We start from the raw sequence: 22,008 nt of genomic DNA on the forward strand, positions 1-22,008 counted from the left end.
AGCGGTCTGTTTTTCCCTATTTTTCTGCAAGTTGTGCATAGTTAGCAACATTGCTTTAGTGTGTTGACGATGTACATAATCTTCCTGCACTTGATAATATATTCATGACTTTTTGCATTTTGTCTTTGTCTGTGATTACTGTATACATTTTTACATGGGTTTCTTGTTAGAGCAGTGAATTTAAAGACTAAGTGATGATCTTCATCAAGACCTTCTTTTTCTTTCATCTCCTGCTCTTTGCAGTAGGTCAGTTGATATCCATTTATTTGTTTATTTGTTTTTCCTGAAATGTATGTGATTAGTATAACCTTTGACCAGCTAAGTTATTTTAAAAACTGATGTAAATATGCGAGTGGTCTTCGTGGACCACTTTGGACCACTGTCTTCATGGACCACTTTGGGGGAAATATTAAGTAATTCATATAAAAGGCCATGTAGACCTTTGTCTACTCTAATGAAGTCCATACCAGGTGAGAGAAGACTTGATATTATAAACATGATTGTACTTGGTGTGTTTTTCAGGCCAGCAGTTATACTCGGCATCACTGCCAGAGAGACTCTATGGCTTAGGGGGATTCTGTGTGGTGATTCCCTGTTCATTTGATATCCATGATTTTGAGAGCAAGCTGAACAACTCTGGGTCAATTCATGGATTGTGGATTAAAGGAGGACACCAAATTGATCAGTTCCCAGTGGTTTTCAATGGCACTGCTAACATAACCAGGTTGTTTGAGATAATAGAGATCACTGGAGATCTACATCAGAAGGATTGCACATCTATCTTCTACAGTACAACGTGAATCAAAGCCATGCAAATCAATACCACTTCAGAATGGAGACCATTGATGTATACTTTTAAGGAGTCATTTCATCTGATTGTCAGAGGTACCATAGGAGGTTCACCTATTGGGTTTTCTCAGTTATTGCTGCACTATTATATCATAACTTCAGAGTAACATACCTTGTAAGATAGAATGGTTGTATATGTAAGAGACCTGTTGAGTTGAACCAGCTGTGTAATCTGACTCGTTTTAATGCCAAAATGCAGTTGAATTTAAAGCCCCTCTCCCCAACAGATGCTCCAGGGCGTCCACAGCCATCAGAGTTGTCTGAGGTGTCAGAGGGGACATCAGTGAATGTGACCTGCACTGCTGCTGCTCCCTGTCCCTCTCAGCCTCCTACCATCACCTGGTCTCTTCCCACTGGGAACACACACACTCACATACAGCATAAGAAGAATGGCAAAAGATCCCTTTTGTCTCTTTTGAACTTCACTGCTTCCCGTAGTCACCACAAGAGAGGAATCTACTGTATGGCGTCTTACCCCAGACAGAACGGCGGCACTGTGAAAGTAAACAGTGTTGTGCAGATACTCACAGTCTTCTGTAAGATTTTGTTTTGTCACAGGCTCAGTATGTCTCAATTTTTCTGACATTAGAAGATGATTTTCTTCCAGACCCTTCAAGTGTTTCTGATATCATGTTTTTCTTTCCCCCAGTCTCTCCTGTGGAGGTCGTGGTCTCTGTGAGTCCTCCAGGCCCACCAGCAGAGGGCAGTAGTGTGACTCTGACCTGTAACAGCAGTGAGTGCAACCCTCCAGTGCAGAACTACACCTGGTTTAGAGGGGGCCAGCAGGGCCAGCACACACCTATAGGATCTGGACAAACCCTCACCTTCAATCTCAGCTCCAGTGATGAAGGACTGTACTACTGCAGGGCAGAGCACCCACAGGGGGGGAAGGACTCTGCTGCAGTGAGACTGGTGAATAAAGGTAAAGGTCTTTTCACTTAATTACTTTGACATATTAATGACATGAGTTCTGGTCAATGTCCAAAGAATCACATTTCCTGGTTCTTTTGAAAATATAATTTTTAAGGTTTTTTTACTTTACGTTTTACTTTTTTACTTTACGTTTTACTTTTTTACTTTACGTTTTACTTTTTTACTTTTTCATATTCTGTATTACCACCCTTTGATTAAATCAATGTTATTTCATTGTTAATCTTATCTGAAGTATTACTTAAATAAATGTTCTTTAAGAATCGTATGGTCTGCTGTATTTCCAAAGGTTTCCTGGCCGGAATCACTATAAAGTGTTTGGCAGCATTTCTGCTAACTGTCTTGGTTATTGGTTTTCAGAGGTAATTTTCTGCTGTTTTGTCATTATGGAATGGTTAAGACATGTTTTCAGAATATTACACAATTATCATTTTGCGAAAGGTTTTTTTTAGGGCAGTTATCATTTCATTGTGCAAATAAAAGAAAGTAATTGTTCATGAAAAATAGTCACTGTCTTTTTGAGTTTGCTCAGATATTGTTATAGCATGCTGGAATTTATATTGAAATACAATTTTGAACTGGAAAGACAGTATTAAAAACCGTTCAAAGTTTTTGCTTCCCTATGTCTTACTTACCAATTAACCTTTTATGTGTGTTTTTTAAGGTGGAAAAAGTCACATCAGGAAATAGAACCCGGTGATCATCGTCAGGTTGCTTAGCCTACTTTCTTTACTGAAAATAAGACCCTCTAAAATATAAGTCCTTATGGAGTTTTCAGGACTAATGACTGAGAGTGCAATATTTGCAGTCATTTTTCTGTTTCTGTGATAATGTGGCACACAAAACATTGTGACAGTCCCACAAACTGCAGTTCTTCTCAGTAAAAATGATGACATTTTAAATAATGATCCTAATGATTTTTAGCTTTTTCTTAAAACAGATCCAAGACCCAGGTGATCAACATGGATCCATTCATGTCTATGTTCCTCAACCTCCATCTGATCCCAATGAGGTTGACTATGAGGATCCAGAGAGGCCCTCATAACGGACACTGAGTCAGCGCAAAGAGCACCAACTGCACTGCAGGCCACTGAAGGTTGTCATCTCAGTTTTACAGTGCCACAGCATCAATGTCAAACTGGGTTTGACAGCTCTACTGCTTTTTAAGTACTCTATGCCTGGCTGTTGATTAATGATGAAGATACCTACAGTATAATTATCATAATATGTAGGCCTAACGACAATCATCCAAAGATCTAGATTAGTTCCGTGTAACACCAGCATCTGAGCATAATGTCACGCAGTGTCGTACAGGGTGATGTTTTAGAACACACCGTCAAAATGTGAAATTAGCCAGCGTTGATGTAGCACTTATCTTGTGTGCTTTTGCCTTTATTCAGATAGGACTTTGAAGAGTGACTGGAAGTGAGTGGGAGAGAGAGATGGGTTGGGAAAGGGAAAAGAGAGCAGCTCAGGTTTGAATCTTGGTTCCGGTGGGCACTTGGACCAGATTGTTGTATGGATGCTGTCGCCACTTTTATGTGCAGTGACGGGAGCCATACTGGCAGTAGCCAAGAAAGTTCCCAGGTGCCATCGTTGTGGCCTTGAGCAAGCCCCTTAACCCTTAGCTGCACCAGGGAGACCAGCCCTATAACTAATATCTGTAAGTCACCTTGAATTAAAGTGTGAGACAAAGTAAATAATGCATGACTGCATTTGCCAATTAGAATTCTTCTATGGCTTTCTATAAATTGCACTTATGCTGAGCAACTATAGCAACTGTTAGCAATTCATTGTATTATCCATTTGCTACTATTTGCAGTCTAGTTACTGTAGTAGGGTTGCCACTTGCCAGACAAGGCGCTTAGTTGACGCACTTATAGCCACTTGTGTTTACATTTGTGTCTAATGAAATAAAGTTTAAGCATAATGCTGTCTATGGTATTTATTTTTCACCACTGGTTTGTATTTCCAGTGTCCATGCATCTACAGATTGTCCTTCATAACACAACTACACAGAGTATCACTAGCAACACCTGTCACCTGCATGACTATTCCCTTTCAGTGCACCCACAACATAATAAAGTGACATCTAGTGGACCAATTAAACACTCACAAAATTAGACTAAAACGGCTCCTATGCTATCCTTACAGAGTACACTGATATGAAAATATGAGCATTTTAATGAAGTAGGCTACTTCTTCATGTGAAATACTTAATCAAAGTCCACATTGACTAGAATTTAACGACAAAGTGATAACTTCCTGGTATCCCCAGTGTCAGTGTGTCAGAGTCTGTGCTGTCAAAGCTAAAGTCTGCGTCATCACACAAGTCAAAGTCGAGTCCCGAAGACCAGGCCTCAAATCAGTCTGAGTCCGGCACTCAAGTATGCACTGTCCAAAGGGGCGTTAAACATAACACTCCCACGGGAGGCTTAAAAATATCTAAATGTAACAAGTTCACAGTCTTGACCGGGGGAAAAAATACCTTGAGAAAACTGACAGTTTAGATTGCGTTAGATTAGAAAAAAGGAAGTGAGTGAGGCTCTCAGCTTCGACTCTTGTGTGCTGCTGCAGCACCACTGGCGAAAGTCAGGTTAGGAAATGAGTAGGACAACTTGAAAAACAAACTTCAGTTAATGAAATGTGAGTAACACACTCTCCTAAATAAAACTAAAAGAGAAATTAGCATTTTAATGCACATGCAGACATGTTTGGAAACAAATACAGAGTTTGTTATCTTGCCTCTGCTCAAAAAGTACATATTACATTCAGACTTTTGGATGGACTGAACTTTATTATTTACACAGTGGATTGTTGGGACATCTTCCAATTGAGATGGTATAATCAGAAATTGTGTCAAAGAGCAAAAAAACAAGACCAAAATGTTTAGAATATGCTGAATCATCTCTGTGATTGTGAGGTGGAAGTGATTTGGCATTCTGCATTTTTTTAGTTCAGTGAAATTCCAGCTGATTTGGTTCTATATAGTTCCCCTTCAGGGAAACCTTAGGCAGAGGACAGCTGTGAGACTAGATATTTTAATATAGGCCTATGTTTTATGGGAGATTTTGTTATGTACCTTGCTTCTTTTTCTTTTTTTGAGAATGTTTGTGTGTTTATGTTTCCTTATAAATAATATGACGGCAAATGATTACCCAGCTGCATTCTACAGCCGTCGCTGCCGAAAAACATTTTGATGGTGAACCTCATGAAAGACCATGTTTAACTGCACTGTATTATTAAATGGGCCTTAAGGCCTTAATCACAGAAATGCATTAGTTAGAAAAGTTATGGTGCCAATGGTGATGGTGTTGAGATTTGCACATATTCATATCAGGCACATATTGTCATCTACTGTAGGGTTGCGTTTTAGGAAGTTTGCGAGTGCTTTTTGAGGAAACAAAATTGCCTTTTCTGTAAGCATTACAAAGAGGGAAACTTGTCTGCTGTGAAGTGATGGTGAGCATAGTCAGAAGAAAATCTGTTTGTCTGTAACTGATTTTTGCCATTTCTCCACAAGCTGTGTCCTGTTCAGATATGGGGATTCTTGAATTAATGCACATTATCTTTTTGGTATCAATTTATACACTCAGTATGTGTGTATCATTTGATGACTATATGTGTGTTTTTATCAATTTACAGATAAAAACAGATACAATGATTTTCTTCAATATCTTCTTTGTCTATAATCTCCTGTTAATAGCAGTAGGTGGGCAATTCATTTTTTATATTTGTGAAATTGTGATACATGCCATGTCATGTCCATGTGATCCATGTCCTGTCAGATTATTATTTTTTATAATATTTGTGATTCATGTCATGTTAGTACTGTTACTGTGACCATTCAAGTGATGGAAGAAGGCTTTTCAAATGAGACACTACTTTTGTCATTTCAGGAGAAGACGATACATACTCAGTGTCACTGCAAGACAAACTATATGTTTTTGCAGGATCTTGCGCACTGATTCCATGTACATTTAACATATCTGATTTTGAAAGTAAACTGAACAGATCTGGATCAATTTATGCCGCATGGATTAAAGGAGGGAGTCATTTCGGTAAGAATGGAAACCCTGTGGTTTTCAATGGTACTGACAACACCACCAGGTTGTTGGAGAGAATAGAAATCCTTGGAAATCTACGTCTGAAAGACTGCGCAACTGTTTTTTACAATGTCGATCGGAATCATGCGGACATATCAGAACTGAGATGGTCACATGGTAACATTCCTTATAGAGCCATTCAATCTGATTGTTGAAGGTAAGAGACATGTTAAGTTGTTTTCATACTGTATGATGCAGCTGATGTGATATTATATTATAGGCCTATTAGTTTATACAGCTCTTGAGAATACATGCAGAAAATTTCATTCATTTGAATGGACCTTCTCAACGTTCAGGGTCCAATAATCTTGAAAATTGCTGCAGCAAAGAAAGTTATGACTGCTGTCATTGGTGTTCTGTGCTTCCGCAAGTTGCTTGTTCAGTAATTGCAACTTCTTAAGTAAAAGTTAAAGCCAATTTTGGGAAAAAAAACTAGTGGGCCTTATATAATTCACAATCATGACACATTAAAAAAGAAACAGTTTAATGTATAAAGTGAGAAAACAATCAACCGGGGAAAAAAAATGTGCTATGCATTTGAATCCTCCAGATACTCCAGGGAGTCCACGGATATCAAAGTTGTCTGAGGTGTCAGAGGGTGCATCAGTGAATGTGACCTGCACTGCTGCTGCTCCCTGTCCCTCTCAGCCTCCTACCATCACCTGGTCTCTTCCCACTGGGAACACTCATACTCACATACAGCATGAGGAGAATGGTAAAAGATCCCTTGTGTCTTTTATTACCTTCACTGCTTCCCGTAGTCACTATGGGTGACAAATCTACTGCGCGGCTTCTTACCCCAGACAGAACCGGAGTAATGTGGAAGCAAACAGCACTGTGCAGTTACTCAGAGTCCAGTGTAAGGATTTTTTGCAATGTTCTCCTAAAGTAACATCGAATTGTTTCAACTTCTTGTTTGTAAACTATTATGCAGCTGTACTGTTATGAAAAGTGTTTTGAATGTATCGGAATGTTTTTCTTTCCCCCAGTCGCTCCTGTGGAGGTTGTGGCCTCTGTGAGTCCTCCAGGCCCACCAGCAGAGGGCAGTAGTGTGACTCTGACCTGTAACAGCAGTGAGTGCAACCCTCCAGTGCAGAGCTACACCTGGTTTAGAGGGGGCCAGCAGGGCCAGCACACACCTATAGCATCTGGACAAACCCTCACCTTCAATCTCAGCTCCAGTGATGAAGGACTGTACTACTGCAGAGCAGAACACCCACAGGGGGGAAAAGAGTCTGCTGCAGTGAGACTGATTACACAAGGTATTCCTGTTTAAACATTACACTGAACACAAATGTTAAACATTAAAATTCAATTTAAGAAAAAAAAAAGTATGTGAGCAGTATAGGAAGAGGAGGGGGAGAGATACTGATTGATACTGATTTTAGATGTAGGGTCTTTTTGAGAAGTCAATAGATTTGAAGTTGGTGGAGGAGCACTCATGGGGAGATTGAGGGGGGAGTTTGGGGGCATTGCTGTGAAGGTCCAGTCTCACAGGGTAGTCAGTCTACGAGGTGCGTTGGACAGTTGGTGATGGACTTAAAAGATAAAAACAAAAAAATAGAAAAGCACTCAGAGAACGCAGACCTCCGCCCGTAGTGTTCTTCCTAGGTTGTCATACATTTGAACCTAAACTATTCAGATCACCACCACGTGGCCATACCATGCCATTACATCACTAACCGAAAAACATAAACGGCTCAAGAATCCCGATATTGTTACGAATCACTCCCAAAATGTAATCGTCTCTTCCTTGGGTCATTTCTGACATTCCCTGAAAATGTCATCGAAATCTATCCATTACTTTTTGAGTTATCTTGCTAACAAACAGACAGACAGACAAACAAACGCCGGTCCCCGATGAAAACATAACCTCCTTGGCGGAAAAAACACTCAAGATTTCTGGTAACAGGTGAGGGCTGGACAAGTATGTATACAAATCAGTTGTAGGATATATTGCTTATAGTATAGTGCTTGCTTTAGATGTACCAAAACGTAAGAAATACAATGTACGCAAGTCATAATGTCCGTGCGGCTCAAGTCATTATAAAAGGGATGTTAACTTCACCTTTTTCCAGTGTCTGCACAAAATAAGGAGGAGAGGATTTTCGGTGTCTGAGCACATGTTTTGGTACAACTGAAGCGCTCATCTTCAGATGCATGTTGACATCGATGTCAATAAATAGGAAACTGATTTGCTGACTTGAGGTCAAGAATGGTTACAATTTCCTGTGTATTAGCCACATTGTGTATAAGCCGCAGGACAGTGTTATATGCAAGTTAAAAGAAACAAAACCATATACCACATTAACTGCCCTCGTGTATTAACCTCATAGCTGAAGAAATTTTGGTAAATCATTGTATAAGCTGCGGCTAGTTGGGAAATTATGGTACTGCACAGAGCCTGTTAGTGGATATTGGAGGATAAGCCAAAATGTACAGTGTGTTTAGTTGCTATGACCTGGATTGTAGTCTGCATCATAAAATGAAAACTACTACTGTACATGTATGTTGCTTTTATCTCTGTATCAAGGACTCACTTGAGAGTCAAGCGTTACATCCTAATATCCTTAACTTGACAGGTGTGGACAATGATAATAACGATCATGCCTGTGCACCACTCTTGGGATGTTGCACTTATAGTCATTCTGTGTTTATGTTCATGTACTATGTTTCAGAGGGAGGGAAGACACCTTTTATCCTAATCATTGGAGCAACAACAGGTGGATCCCTGGTAGTACTCTATTTGTTGTGATCGGTGTTATGAGGTGAATATTTTTAAAAGTCTGTATACTATTCCAATATCAGGTACTCTTTAAAGATAATATGCTGCAGTGGAATTGAATGGGTGAGGTTGTAATCATTATCAGTAAAGGAAATGTGTGATCAAATATGCAAAAAATGATGGTGAACATACAGTACATACTGTACCATTTTCTGTCACAACAGAACTATTGCTCTATGACTGACAGGGCCACAAGCAGTTGTTACAGTATCTACCATAATCTTCCCAATTAGCCGCGGCTTATACATTTATTTTACTAAATTTTTCCAGGTATGAGGTTACAGTTTTTTACGATTGTTTACACACTAAAATAATTTTTTTCACACAATTAGCAAAATGTTACTCCAAGGAGCAAAACACCTCCACAGATTTGCACAACATTACACACAATGTCTGCTTCACCCTTTTTGCAAAACATTACACACAGTGATTTGTAAAACTCTACACACATATCCACACCTTAGACACAGATAAGGATTGTGAGGTTACTTCCTTGTCATTACAAAGCCCCGGATTGCCAATGACTACACTAATGAATGAATTGGATAATCACATCCACCAGGTGTGTAAGCACACATGTGCAAAATTGAAAACGCAACACTCAGGTGTGCTATACAGTCTTGTTGCTTTTGCAGTAGTTGCTCTTCAGAGTCAAAGTGTATGTACTTTATGCAGTAGTTTTTGTTTGTCTACAGATTTTATTTGTTCAATTGATTTCATTGTTGGTTGATTACTGTAACTGCTTATGGTTAGAAATACTGTAAGTATTGAAAGAAATACTTGAAATATTCAGTCTACAGCAGTCTTCAGTGTTGTACAGTGCAAGTGCAAGTTTATAGACCTATTTATGTACACTTTCCCTATACTGTATGTCGAACTAATCATGAAGAATGTTGTGGGTTTGTCACACTATTTTTTGGACATCTAAATGATCCCTTACATAACAATGTCTGGGCAAAAATGTAGCACATGCTATTTCCAAATTTTTCTTTTTAGAAATGTGTTTTGCATTTATCACTGCAGTGTGAAACTGGCTGCAATAATGTCTGATCATTGAGGACTGTGTTTGTTAAATGACAACTAATAGCATTTTTACAAATATGTGTATATGTTTTGACTGAAGTGTGTATGTTTTGACTGAAGTGTGTATGTTTTGACTGAAGTGTTTCATTTTGCAAATAATCTAGGAATTATGCAAAATGAGTGTGGCGTTTGGATAGCTGTGCTTAAATTTTGTTAAAAAGAACTTGGTTTGAAAAATTGTGTGTAAACAATTGGAAAAAAACTGTAATACACAGGGACAGTTAATATATGGTATCAATATGGTTTTGTTTATTTCAAATTGCAGACAACACTGCCGAGGCTTACACAATGGCTAATACACAGGAAATTACTGTAGTAAACAAAACTACAAACCAGATAAGGGATTAATCTGGGATTATTGGTTATCATTGGTTATTGTATTATTAGTGGGCTTGCTGTAAAGCAAGGCCCACTATTGTTCTTCTTAAATTTTATAGGCCTACTTATTTATCCCCGTCCCATTTTTTTAAGACGCCTCTTCTCCTAGAGCGTTTGAGCTATCGACGCCGTTCCAACACTAAATAATCAGGCCCGATCCGGTGTAGCTTGGTTGTTAATGTCGGATGGCTGCTTTTTGTTTTTTTTTTTGGGGGGGGGGGGTTTGCAGCCTTATTTTTTAAGCATTGTTGACATAATAGACGTCATTAGCTAAGTTAGCTTATCAACCTGGTTAGCATAGCTAGCATGGTTAGCATAGTTAGCATTTTTTACAAAACTATTAGAAATCATCAGCAAAGTTAGCTGATGGGGCAGCCGTGGTGTACTGGTTAGCGCACCGGGCTTGTAGGCCCCGGTACAGTCCACGCACCCGACTTGTCGTGCGACATGTTGACGTCACGGGGAACGTTGTAACCACGTATACTTGCGCGTGGTAGTCGCGACACATTTTGCAGTATTCTCCTGAACAGAGGCACTGTAGCGACCACACTCAGGGTTTAAGTAATTAGTAATAATGTCTTTATTAGACAACCGTACAACATGTGGGCTACATACAGATGTATACTTCCTGGTAATCTCAAGTCTCGCGTGATCGCGGTATTTTAAAGTATCAACTTAAAACACTACATCTTCCCTCTTTTTAATATTGAAATTCCTACTAAAGTAAATCCATTAGAAAACATATGTGCATTTAAATTATTGCATTCTGACAGCATTAAAATATTCACTATCTAACAGTTGCATAACACATCAACCTTAATCATTTCAACATCATTTTAAAGATGCTTGACTTGAACTTCAAATAACAGAACATGTCTATTTCAAACAATACTATAATTTCCTTTTCCCTCTTTTTAAAGAAAAAACTTCAAGTAAACTGAATAAACAGTTCATTTAGACATGACATAATCCTTCTGCCAGACTGGTGGGGATCTGACTCTGGTCGAATGTGTTGGTGCAGGAATCACTTCAGGTTGAGCGGGTATTGGGCCAGTGTTCATGGGGCCTGGAGAGGATGCACAAGTGGGATTGGGGGGAGTGACTGGGACGGAATCTGCAATGGGAAGGGCTGAATCCGGGGTGGAATCAGGCGCAGCAGGGGCACTGTGGTGTGCAGACTTGCATGGAGCGGCACCATCAAACTTCTTCAGGTGAGCAGCATTTCTCATCCTGGGCGGGCCATTAGGTTGTTGGACTATGACTGCGTTTCCGTGCTTTCCAATCACTTCATAAGGTTGGGTTTCAAAGTTTGGATCCAATTTGTTAGTCTTGTGTAGATTCTTACAGAAAACTGTGTCTCCTGTTTCTATTCCTTGATCTTTGGCTCCTCTTCTCTGATTTGCAGCTATGTTACGTTTCAGCTTGTAAAGAGCGTCTTTGTCCTGAATTCCTTCAAACTCAGTAGACAATCCAGTGAAGCTGGGTAACTTGTCTCCAAGTTCTCGGTTCATGAGCAGCTTTGCGGGGGACACTCCTGTGGCTGTGTGGGGAGTGGTACGGTAGTGGAACAGAAAATTCTTCAATACTGTCTTCCAATCTTTCTGTTCAACCTTGGCTATTTTGACTGACTTCAGAATTGTTCTGTTGAAACGTTCAACTTCTCCGTTTGACTGAGGCCAATATGGTATTCCTTTCAGCTGTGTGATGCCATGAGTGGTGAGATATTCATGGAACTCTCTGGATGCGAACGGTTGTCCATTGTCGCTTCTCAAGTACTTTGGATATCCATGGGTCTGGAACATCATTTCAAGGGCATCAATGACATTTTTAGCACTTGTGACTCTCATGTACGCAACCTCAGGCCATCTGGAGAAGTAATCAATTACAGCAAGTAGGTAGTTCCCTTCAGAGATGCTTAGTAGATCGATAGCAAGGTACATCCAGGGTTGATCCGGTAGTAGTGTGCCCTCCAACTCTTCTGGTGGAGCGTTCTTTCCAACTACCTGACATGGATAACACTTCTTTACTCTCTTTTCTATCGTTTTGTCAATCTCGGGCCACCAGACCTTGGAACGCAGACGATTTTTAGTTCGCACGATTCCTTGGTGTCCTTCATGTCCTAACTCAAGTACCTGTTCTTGCAGCGCTTCGGGAATCACAATCCTACTGCCACGCATGACCATCTGTCCGGCTGTCCAGAGTTCATCCTTGACTGCTTGAAACACAGTGCCTTTGAAGTAGGTCCAGTCATTGGTGAGTATGGCATGACGAAGTTTAGAGATTGTTGGATCATCTTTTGAAGCGTGCTCGACTTCACGAGGAGTCAGTGCCTGAGGCACGGAGTCTTTGACGATGCTGTAGATGTAATCTTCAGTTTCCTTTTCTTCAGCTTTGTCCGAGTCACCAACGGGTTGACGGCTCAGGGGATCTGCCTTGTTGGTTTTGCCAGGAATATGAATGAGCTCGTATGTGAACTGCTGCAAATACAACAGCCACCTTTCCACTCTCGCTGAGGGAGGGTTTGAGTTAGACGACAACACCTTGATCAGAGCTTTGTGATCTGTCTGGATTTTGAATTCACATCCAATGAGGTATAGACTGAACTTGCGGCATGCCCAGAATACTCCAAGAGCTTCTCTTTCGAACTGAGAGTAGCGGGACTCAGTGGGTGTGAGTTTCCTACTGGCATAGTACACCGGCTTCCAGACACCATCAAGCTGTTGCTGTTCCAGTATTGCACCTAGGCCAACAGGTGAGGCATCGCACGTGATTCTGGTTGGTCTACCAAGGGTGTAATATACCATGACTGGAGCTTTAATTAATGCTTTCTTGAGCAGTTCAAATGCCTGTTGTTCATCTTCTCCCCATTTCCATTCAGCATCTTGCTTTGTAAGATCCCAGAGGGGAGCGGTTATGGTAGCAAACTGAGAGACGAATTTTGCACAGAACTGAGCCAAGCCGAGGAAACTGCGCATTTGTGAGGCGTCTGCTGGTGGAGGCGTGTGGACTATAGCCTTGACCTTCTCACCTGAGACCTTCAGGCCATCTTGCGACAGGATATGACCCATGTAGTTGATGGAGGTCATTTTGATCTGACACTTCTTTGCATTAATGGTCAGCCCTCGTTCAGCTAAGCGTTGCATCACTGTGGCTAGTCTTGAGTCGTGCTCTGCTTCTGTGCTACCAACCACTACTATGTCATCTGACATGTTGTATGCACCTGGGCAATCTTTGATGACTTGACTGATTATTTGTTGGAATTTCTCTGAGGCCATGTTCACCCCGAACACAAGTCTTTTGTATCTGTAGAGTCCTCCTGGTGCAGCAAATGTTGTGATTTCTCTGGAGTCTGGATGGAGTTCTACTTGATGATACGCCATGTTGAGGTCAACTTTTGTGAAGAATTTCCCTCCGGCCATTTCCTGAATGGTCTCTTCGATTGTAGGCACTGGGTGGCGCTCACGGATGATGGCTGCATTGGCTCTTCGCATATCAATGCATATTCTGACATCTCCAAGCCTACCGTCACCTTCTGGTCTTTTCTCAACAGCGACTAGCGGATTCACCCAATGAGCTGGTTCCGTTACTCGCTCAATGTTATCAAGTTCCACTAGCTCTTGTAATTTCTTCATAACAAGCTGTCTTCGATTGAATGGAATTCGACGTACTGGCTGGATGACTGGAGTGACGTTTGGATCTATTTTGAGTTTGAGCTGATAATTTTTAAGTTTTCCCAGCCCAGTGAAGACTTGTGGGTGCTTTGTGCGTAGATGTGACCATGTGTCAACTCCAGAACAACACAGAACATCCGCGTTAACGCCAACCCTCAAAAGTCCTAGCTCTTTGCTGGTTTTGCTACTTAATAGTGATGCCTGGGCTCGTGGCACTACGAAGAATGAAGCAGTGACGCGCCGTTCCGTACTAGGGACCTGTACCTCTAGCATGCAGTCACCCAAGAGTGAGAGAGGTTCTTTGCTGGCATATGGATACAGTTTAGCAGACGCAGGTTGAAGTTTAATTTCAGGTTTGGCCTCCTGTAGCCTTTTGAAGTCATCCTCTGACAGTGTGTTGTGTTGGGCGCCAGAGTCTATCACTAAGGGCAGAGTGACACCGTTCAGATGAAGGTTTATGGTGTCTTCTGTTTTTGATATTCTGAATAGGTAGAGATTGTCATTGGGGTCATCATCAGAGTCATCATTTTCCCTTTCTTCTACCCTACGTTGAGCTCCTCTACCTCTACCCTTACTTGCGCTCCGACCATCCTCACTGCGGCCTTGAGCTCTACCACGGCCCCTGTGGCTGTATGTGTCATTTTGCTTTGTCTTTGGTTTATCTCCATCTTTACGGAAGCAGAGATCATCAAAATGTCCTATTTTCCCACAGTGGCTGCATTGATGATTTTTAGATCGGATGCATTCACGGCCTATGTGTCCTTGGGCTCCGCATTTGTAACAGCCAGACAGTGATGTCGGTTGGAATTTTGCTTTTTGACTGATTTTATTGTGGATGCGGTTTGTATTTGACGTAGAGCCAAGAATGAGCGCTTCTTTGTGATGATACGTTCCAATAACTTGGATAAGGCGATCCAGTGTGAGATTATCGTCACGATACAGTTTCGCCTTCAGGTCTGAGTTTTCAATGTGTAGCAACACTTTATCTCTAACATGGTTATCAGACTCAGCTTCAAAGTTGCATGTCTTGACCACTACTTTAAGTCGAGTAATGAAATTGTTTACTGTTTCTCCAGCATTTGGCTCGGTTTCCCAGAATTTTGTGCGAGCTTTTGGTATATTTTCTTTCAATGCAAAAGTTTCGTCAAGAAGTTGAATGGCTACCTGATATACATCTCTTTCAGGCTCTTGGTCAGTACCCCTCTGATGGGCTTTTTTCTCATCGGTGAAATTTTTCCATATCTCACGCAGACCTTCTCCTCCTGTCAGTAAAAGCACAGCTCTCTTTTGAGCAGCATTCGTGACACCTGAGGCTATGATGTATATTTCTAACTCTGTCTTCCAGTTTTTCCATCTCTGATGCAGAGTTTCAGGTTCGCCAACAGTATCTAATGGTTTGGGTGGTGTTAATCCACCTAGCGCGACAGCCATTTTACTGTTAATAGAGTGCTAACGACCTTTTCAGTGGAGGCTATATTTAGAATGAATGACCGCTATCGTATTGGCTTGAAAGTCCGGGATATACATAACCTGACTTTCGCCAGATCCTGTAGTTCGCTGTCTGCTTCACACAAGGATCTGGGAGTTCTCAATAGGAGATGTATTTCTGAAGGCGGGTCCTTGTAAAACATCCTCGCATGTGATTTGATAAACCACTTGCCTGTTATCTTGAATGACGTGCTAGGCTTCTTCAAGTTCTTGCCAAACCCGGTCGGAAGAAGAGTAAAAACATCCTTGCCACCAATAAATGTCTTCAAAACTATTCTCTGAAAGAATGAATACTCGATAGATTCGACAAAACGGTTGAAATAGCAGAATCAATGTCAGCACAAGACTCCTCGCTGCGTGCCGCCATTGTTATTTGAATCAAACACTCGCTTCGGCGCTCCTGATTGGCTGCTCACTTTTTGATCACTGGCACAGGGGTTTGGATTGCCCTCGCGTCCAGACCCTTGTGTGGAGCTCAGCCTCTGGTGGAGCATGGCGGAACTACAAGGGTCTGGCGAGAGTCAGGCTAGGATATACACGCTCAACTTTAAATATTAAACGTTTTTGGTATATCACAGGAGAATAACAGTCACTTCCCTGAATGAGTGGCATCGGATTTCCAGCAAAGTTGTGAGTTTAGACGTCCTTTCTTTCCGAGGGAATTCTCACTGATTCACAGCTCCGACGTCTAATGATGCACGCTCCGGTCAACACTTGTTCTTTTCTTCTCACTCGGTTCGCCCACAGCTGAAAATGTCTCGTTTCCTTTTAAGTAGGTCTATGATTATTCAACTGTCGGGAACATCCTCGTCACCAGTTGTAGCGACCACACTCAGGGTTTAAGTAATTAGTAATAATGTCTTTATTAGACAACCGTACAACATGTGGGCTACATACAGATGTATACTTCCTGGTAATCTCAAGTCTCGCGTGATCGCGGTATTTTAAAGTATCAACTTAAAACACTACAGGCACCGTATCCATTGACGTTAATGGCAGTAGCAACTAGCTTCTTTGCTGATATTTCACTTAGCTTGCACAACTGAAGGATTAGCCGATTAGCCTACCATCTCGTTTATGAGATGAGTTTGTGTAATCTCCCTAAATGGAAAGAGAATTTTTTTTTTTAGGTCTAGCAGATATCCTTTGGTTGAAAATAAATCTCTTCCTTACCTTTTTCTGGAATGCTTATGTGCCTCGGTCCTAGTCATTTCCCCTAATTCCTCCTGTTGCAACTCTCACTGGTAACTTCGTTAACTTATCCAACGTAGTTCACGACTGTAAACAAATCAGTCATCCAAACGGCAACTCTCGCTGCAGCCTAGCCAAGTTAACTTCCCACTTCTCAAACTATTATTCAAACTTCATGACTACAGTCGTTTTAAAAATGAATGGGCTTATTTAAGATGTTGGATAGGCTATATGATAATGCCTGAATGTGGTTTATGTGGTTGATGACTGTAGAAGGACACTGGCTCCGTGAGCTTGGCTTCAATCTCTTCCTAGTTGTCGTGCGAGGTTGGCGCGCGCGGCTGATATCAAATGTTCGTTGCGCGACACGTCGCGCGCGGCTGAAATGTGGCTTGCGACACAGGAAATTACGTCATTTTGACGTCACATTGTCGCGCGACAGGTCGGGCGCGTCGAGTATACTTCTAGCTTAACCGGAGGGTTGCCGGTTCGATCCCCGACCAGTCCACCATGGCTGAAGTGCCCTTGAGCAAGGCACCTAACCCCTCACTGCTCCCCGAGCGCCGCTGGTTGGGCAGGCAGCTCACTGCTCTGGGTTGTGTGATTCACCTCACTGTGTGTTCACTGTGTGCTGTGTGTTCACTAATTCGGTTAAATTGGGTTAAATGCAGAGAACTGAATTTCCCTCACGGGATCAAAAAAGTATATATTCTATTCTATTCTATTCTATTCTATTCTAATCAACCTGGTTACCATTGTTATCTTAGATAGCATTGTTAACATAATTAACATTTTTAGCATAACTGCTAGAAATCATTAGCCAAGTTCGCTGATCAACCTGGTTAGCATAGTTAGCATTGTTAGCACAGTTAGCATTTTTGCAAGCCCACTCTTGCAGGTCCTCGGATATGCACATTTCTAGTTGGTTATTGGTCTTATTTATTCCAACCATGTAGCCTAGAAATCTAGACGCCCCTAGCGGCAGCAAATGTAATTTGGCTGGCGGGGCAGTCTAGGCACGATCCATTGAGGCAGGGAGCTGAGAACCCCCAGCACCAGCGGGCCAATCACAGGGCTTAACATAATGCGACCAGAAGTTGCGACGGTAACGCATCCTGTTATTTGAAAACAAGAAGATGATTCGTTTAGCGTTATCCTATTGCGTGGAGAGGGATGGTTACGCACCCTGCTGCTACTTGAAAACAAGAAGATGATTCGTTTAGCATTATCCTATTGCGGGGAGGGAATTTGAAAGACAACTGTTTATCCCACCCCTCCGATTGAGCACAGTCTACGGTGAGTGTCCAGACCCTACATCTTGATGTGGGTCTGGCTCGTCAGGCTACCAACCATGGGTCCTTTTGAGGAAAAACGAGAGCACTTACGTATCATGAACTGGACTGGTGTGAAACGTGTTCAGCTGGAATGACTAACTCTAGGACAATCCTTGCTATATCACTTATCTTAGATTTATTAATTCTACCTTTGTGAAATACCACTCAGATTGACAGTTGTTGTGTTGAATGTTATTTCAGATGGACCAAATCTACACGACCTCAAGAAGATGAACATAATTCTGAGTGTGAGGTATGTGCATATGATTTTGAATGCAAGTGAATAATGATGGAATAATTATAAATGAAGATCATTGTGTGTGTGTGATAAGTGATCATGACATGGTATATTGGTTTCTCTGGCACTTAGACCTCAGTTACATGTGATGAGGAAGGGCCTGCCCACACCAATGGACCCAAACCCTCAGAGGACCAGCAAGTGGAGATCCACTATGGCGAAATCAACCTCTCCAAACTGCCCCTCAGAGACACTCCCGAGGGGCAGAAGCAGGGACCAGGGCAGGAGACGGAGTACGCAGAGGTCCATTTGTCCAGCAGAGACGCCCCGGCTACTGGTCAGATAGGTCCAGACGACGCAGAAGAGCTTTATGCCAAAGTACAGAAGTAACTGCTATCACTCTATCTTGTTGATATCAATGACAAAGATTTAACCTTTCAGCTGGGGAGTTTGAGAGTTGAGCAGTCTATGAAAATTTTATTCCATGTTGAATCTGATTAACTCTACATTTACAACATTATTTTTACATCACACCTCTGTGACCATCGGTGGAATAGGATTTTGACAAATTTTGCAACCTGCTCTTCATGATCTTCTATCTGTCCATTCTGTAACCAGCCTGGACCATCCATTCCTCTCAACCTATTGCTTCAGATAATGTTGACCAAGATATCAACAATCTTTTGCAAGGGTTGCAAACTGTACCTTTATTTATATATTTCCTGTTTTCTGTGACTGATGGTTTGTTTTTTGGGGGTGCCTTTAATTAAAATAGAACTGAGGTCACTGACAGGAAATGGGTGAGAGAGATAAGAGTGGTATTGGAAATGATCACAGGTCACACAAACCAGGGTCTATTTTTGGATGACGCCTTTAGCATAGATGTTTTAGTTGCTTTAGATGCTTAGTTAATGGCTTTAAAAGCCATTGGACTGTGCTGTTGTGCAACTAGCTACAGCACCTGTTCCACAACTGGGACACATGGGGACCAGGTTCAAGCCATTTCCGGTCCCACACCGTGTCCCACTCAATTCCTGTCTGTCGTTTCACTGTCCTACAAAATAAAGGCAAAAAAAGACGAAAAGGAAAAAAAAGTTGTCAGTGTATATTCTGGTCTTCAAAACTTTACTGATTGATGTCACTTTGGTCACTAACTCAGAGGTTCTCAACCTTATTTTGGCATGGTGACCCTGTTTTGATGTCACAAAACGTTGGCAACCCAAATCATTCACAACATGTTGTGAGAGAGAGCGCATCTCTGTTATGTTGAGAACAGAATTTTCTCCAAATGTCCAGCAAGCGAAATGTTTGACTAACTCGCTTGGTTGTTTTACTTTGTTTTGAACGTTGATCAAGCATTATTGCCCATGATGATCTCAAGTGGGATGTCTGAGTTTATTTTTTCATAGCTAGATTGAAATGAATTCGATGAAAATGAAAATGGATCCGATTAGTCACTTATAGTCTTATCATGGAGTTTTCATATATTCTTTATTTATACACATATATATGTGTGTGTGTGTGTGTGTGTGTGTGTGTGTGTGAGAGAGAGAGAGAGAGAGTGTGTGTGTGTGTGTGTGTGTGTGTGTGTGTGTGTGTGTATGTGTGATGTACTGTCAATTGTAAGATACCAGTATCTTACCAATATCTCAGACTGAAACAACTAAGCTTTTATTGATGTCATTAGTTTTGTTGCTCTGATGTGACAAATGTTCTGTAATATGTTGTCATGAATTTTATGAACAAATTAAAGGTTGCTAAACATTTATGTGAAAATCCTTTATTGGTCATGCTGTCAACAGATGCATTCCTCATTATGTAGGTAGAGTGGTTGTGAAGGGATCAGCTAACTCACCCAAACCCTTGGGTTCGCCTACTGCAGAGCTAAGTACTCCTCTTGTCCTCCCCTGTACACCACCGCTCTCACCACTCAGCACTAAAAGATCTCACTTTTAGAATCTCATACCTGTTTGTGCCCCCTACGCCTAAATAGGGCTTGGGCCACACATCACTGGCGGCTTTAGCGCCTTGTCAAATTCTACAACCACATACAACAGAATATACCACTAATAGGGGAAGAGTTCTTCTTCTTTTTTTCTCGAACAAGTGACAGATGTGATGACTAGAAAGCTCATTTACATTCCCACAGAGCTAGGAGCAACTTCCTCTTTTTGGGCTCTAGTAAGGTAGGAGCTCCAATTCTGCATATTGATGATACTTAAGCAACAAAACAAGGCTACTTTACTCAACCATCTTTTAAAATCTGTCTGTTCTTTACTACTGCAATGAAGTCTATTCAATTTTAGGAACAAATTGTTCATTCAAATCATTCAAATATAACTTTTATCATATAAAGGCAAATTAACTTAGAAAGGGGATATTAAACAAGATAAGCAGAAATCTGTCGTGTACTTTTTCATTTGGATTCAAGCGTTGAAAACATTGTTTGCCTTTTTTAGAACAGAGAAAAATTGTTTCACTCTGAACTTATACTCAGTGGGTCAGCTCTGTAAATCATCAAGAAATAAGAAAAAAGGCATTATATATTATGTACGCATACTGTAGGATTGTCAGTGGCCTTATATCCGGTGTAGTGTGATGTACTATATATCCCCAGGGAAGAGGGTATTGCAGTTCCATTTGTGTGTGTGTGCATTTGTGTAGACTCATCTTCAAACATACTGGTCCCATCAACAGAATCATCCATTGGGGATAGTTAAAGTAGTCTATCAATTATCTACTTCTCACTTTCATACACTAGAGGGTCACCATATCTCAGTCTTTCATACACTTACTAACTACATGGGCATTGGTCTGCAGTCACTGCTCTTGTATGGTTTGACCTGGGGACAGGCTAGCACTTTTGCAATAAACTCAACTATGAGGCATTTTTTGGATATGTTGCAATATTTTGTTATAATTTCGTTCCACATGTAGATTGTCATTCAGTAGCCTTCCCAGTAATGATTACTTTAGTACTATGGTGTGACAAGGACAACTGGCAGGAAACTGAAAAGCACATCAACAGCTCAATCAAACACACAGAGAGAGAGAGAGAGGGAGAGAGAGAGAGAGGGAAAGAAGACCTTCACTGTCAGTAGCAAGCCCACTAAATAGATACTGTCAGCGTAATATACTGTATACTACTAACAAAAACGTAGGGATATCAGCTTTCAGGTCAAATTTATGGGAAATTTAAAGAGTTCAAGCTACAGTGGTATTACATCATGAAAGAAGGGCATTTACTGTAAGTAGAAGCATGCCATGATTTCCCCCATTTCAAACAATTTATTGAAACAAAGGCCACTATATCAGTGCCCTAAGCGAGTTGCTTTGTGGTGGCTGAAATTTAGAGGATGCAAAAAGTATCCTTGCTTGTAAACATGGTGTTGGTTGTAAACGTTTTCGTGGAAAAGAGAAAAGCAGTTTGCAGTAAAATAACTCATTTATTGGGTAAATATGGGTGCTCACAAATGTGGGTGGGATGTGCACAAACTTTTTTACTATAACTAAATTGTGTTACCTGAAAGTCGAATATCCCTGACTCTTTTGTGAGTATGTGTAAGTACTTTTTTCAGGGGACTGCACTATGGACTTGTTACATTTTTTCTAATTTGTAAACATGATGTGTGGCACAGTGTGCATGCCATGTTTGAAGTAGGAAGTGGCAGATCAGCACTGAAACCAGTCTACTGTTTGTGTGAGGAGAGGCTGAAATGTTCAGAGATCATGTTGTCTGTTTTTTCCCCGTTGCGCTGCAAGTTGTGCATAGTTATCAAAATCACTTTAGTGTGTTGGAATAAAAGGATGAAGTAGGCTACATGATATTCATGCTCTTAGTATGTTCATGACGACAGCATTTTGTCTTTGTCTGTGATTACTAATGCATTTTACATGGGTTTCCTGATAGAGTGCTGAAGTTAAAGACTAAGTGATGATTTTCCTCAAGACCTTC

At 41.1% G+C, this 22,008-nt stretch overlaps 1 protein-coding gene across 1 annotated transcript; it reads left to right on the forward strand.

Annotated features, from left to right (window-relative positions):
* The first annotated feature begins 770 nt into the window (after positions 1-770).
* LOC134066450 (B-cell receptor CD22-like) lies at positions 771-3,660 on the forward strand. Its single transcript, XM_062521796.1, has 6 exons — positions 771-885; positions 1,077-1,385; positions 1,499-1,771; positions 2,069-2,141; positions 2,444-2,489; positions 2,720-3,660. Exons 1-6 carry the CDS (start codon positions 810-812, stop codon positions 2,822-2,824), a joined length of 882 nt encoding a protein of 293 aa, XP_062377780.1. The 5' UTR covers positions 771-809; the 3' UTR covers positions 2,825-3,660.
* The last annotated feature ends 18,348 nt before the right edge of the window (positions 3,661-22,008 follow it).

This window comes from Sardina pilchardus, chromosome 19 (assembly GCF_963854185.1).
Source record: "Sardina pilchardus chromosome 19, fSarPil1.1, whole genome shotgun sequence".
Lineage (NCBI taxonomy): Eukaryota > Metazoa > Chordata > Actinopteri > Clupeiformes > Clupeidae > Sardina > Sardina pilchardus.

What these genes read in the sequence shown, in the direction of transcription:
- LOC134066450 (XM_062521796.1), top strand. Translation starts at nt 810, where the DNA reads ATGCAAATCAATACCACTTCAGAATGGAGACCATTGATGTATACTTTT. An exon ending in GCAGATACTCACAGTCTTCT is followed by an intron (nt 1,386 to 1,498) that starts GTAAGATTTTGT and finishes TCTTTCCCCCAG; the next exon opens with TCTCTCCTGTGGAGGTCGTG. An exon ending in AACCCGGTGATCATCGTCAG is followed by an intron (nt 2,490 to 2,719) that starts GTTGCTTAGCCT and finishes TTCTTAAAACAG; the next exon opens with ATCCAAGACCCAGGTGATCA.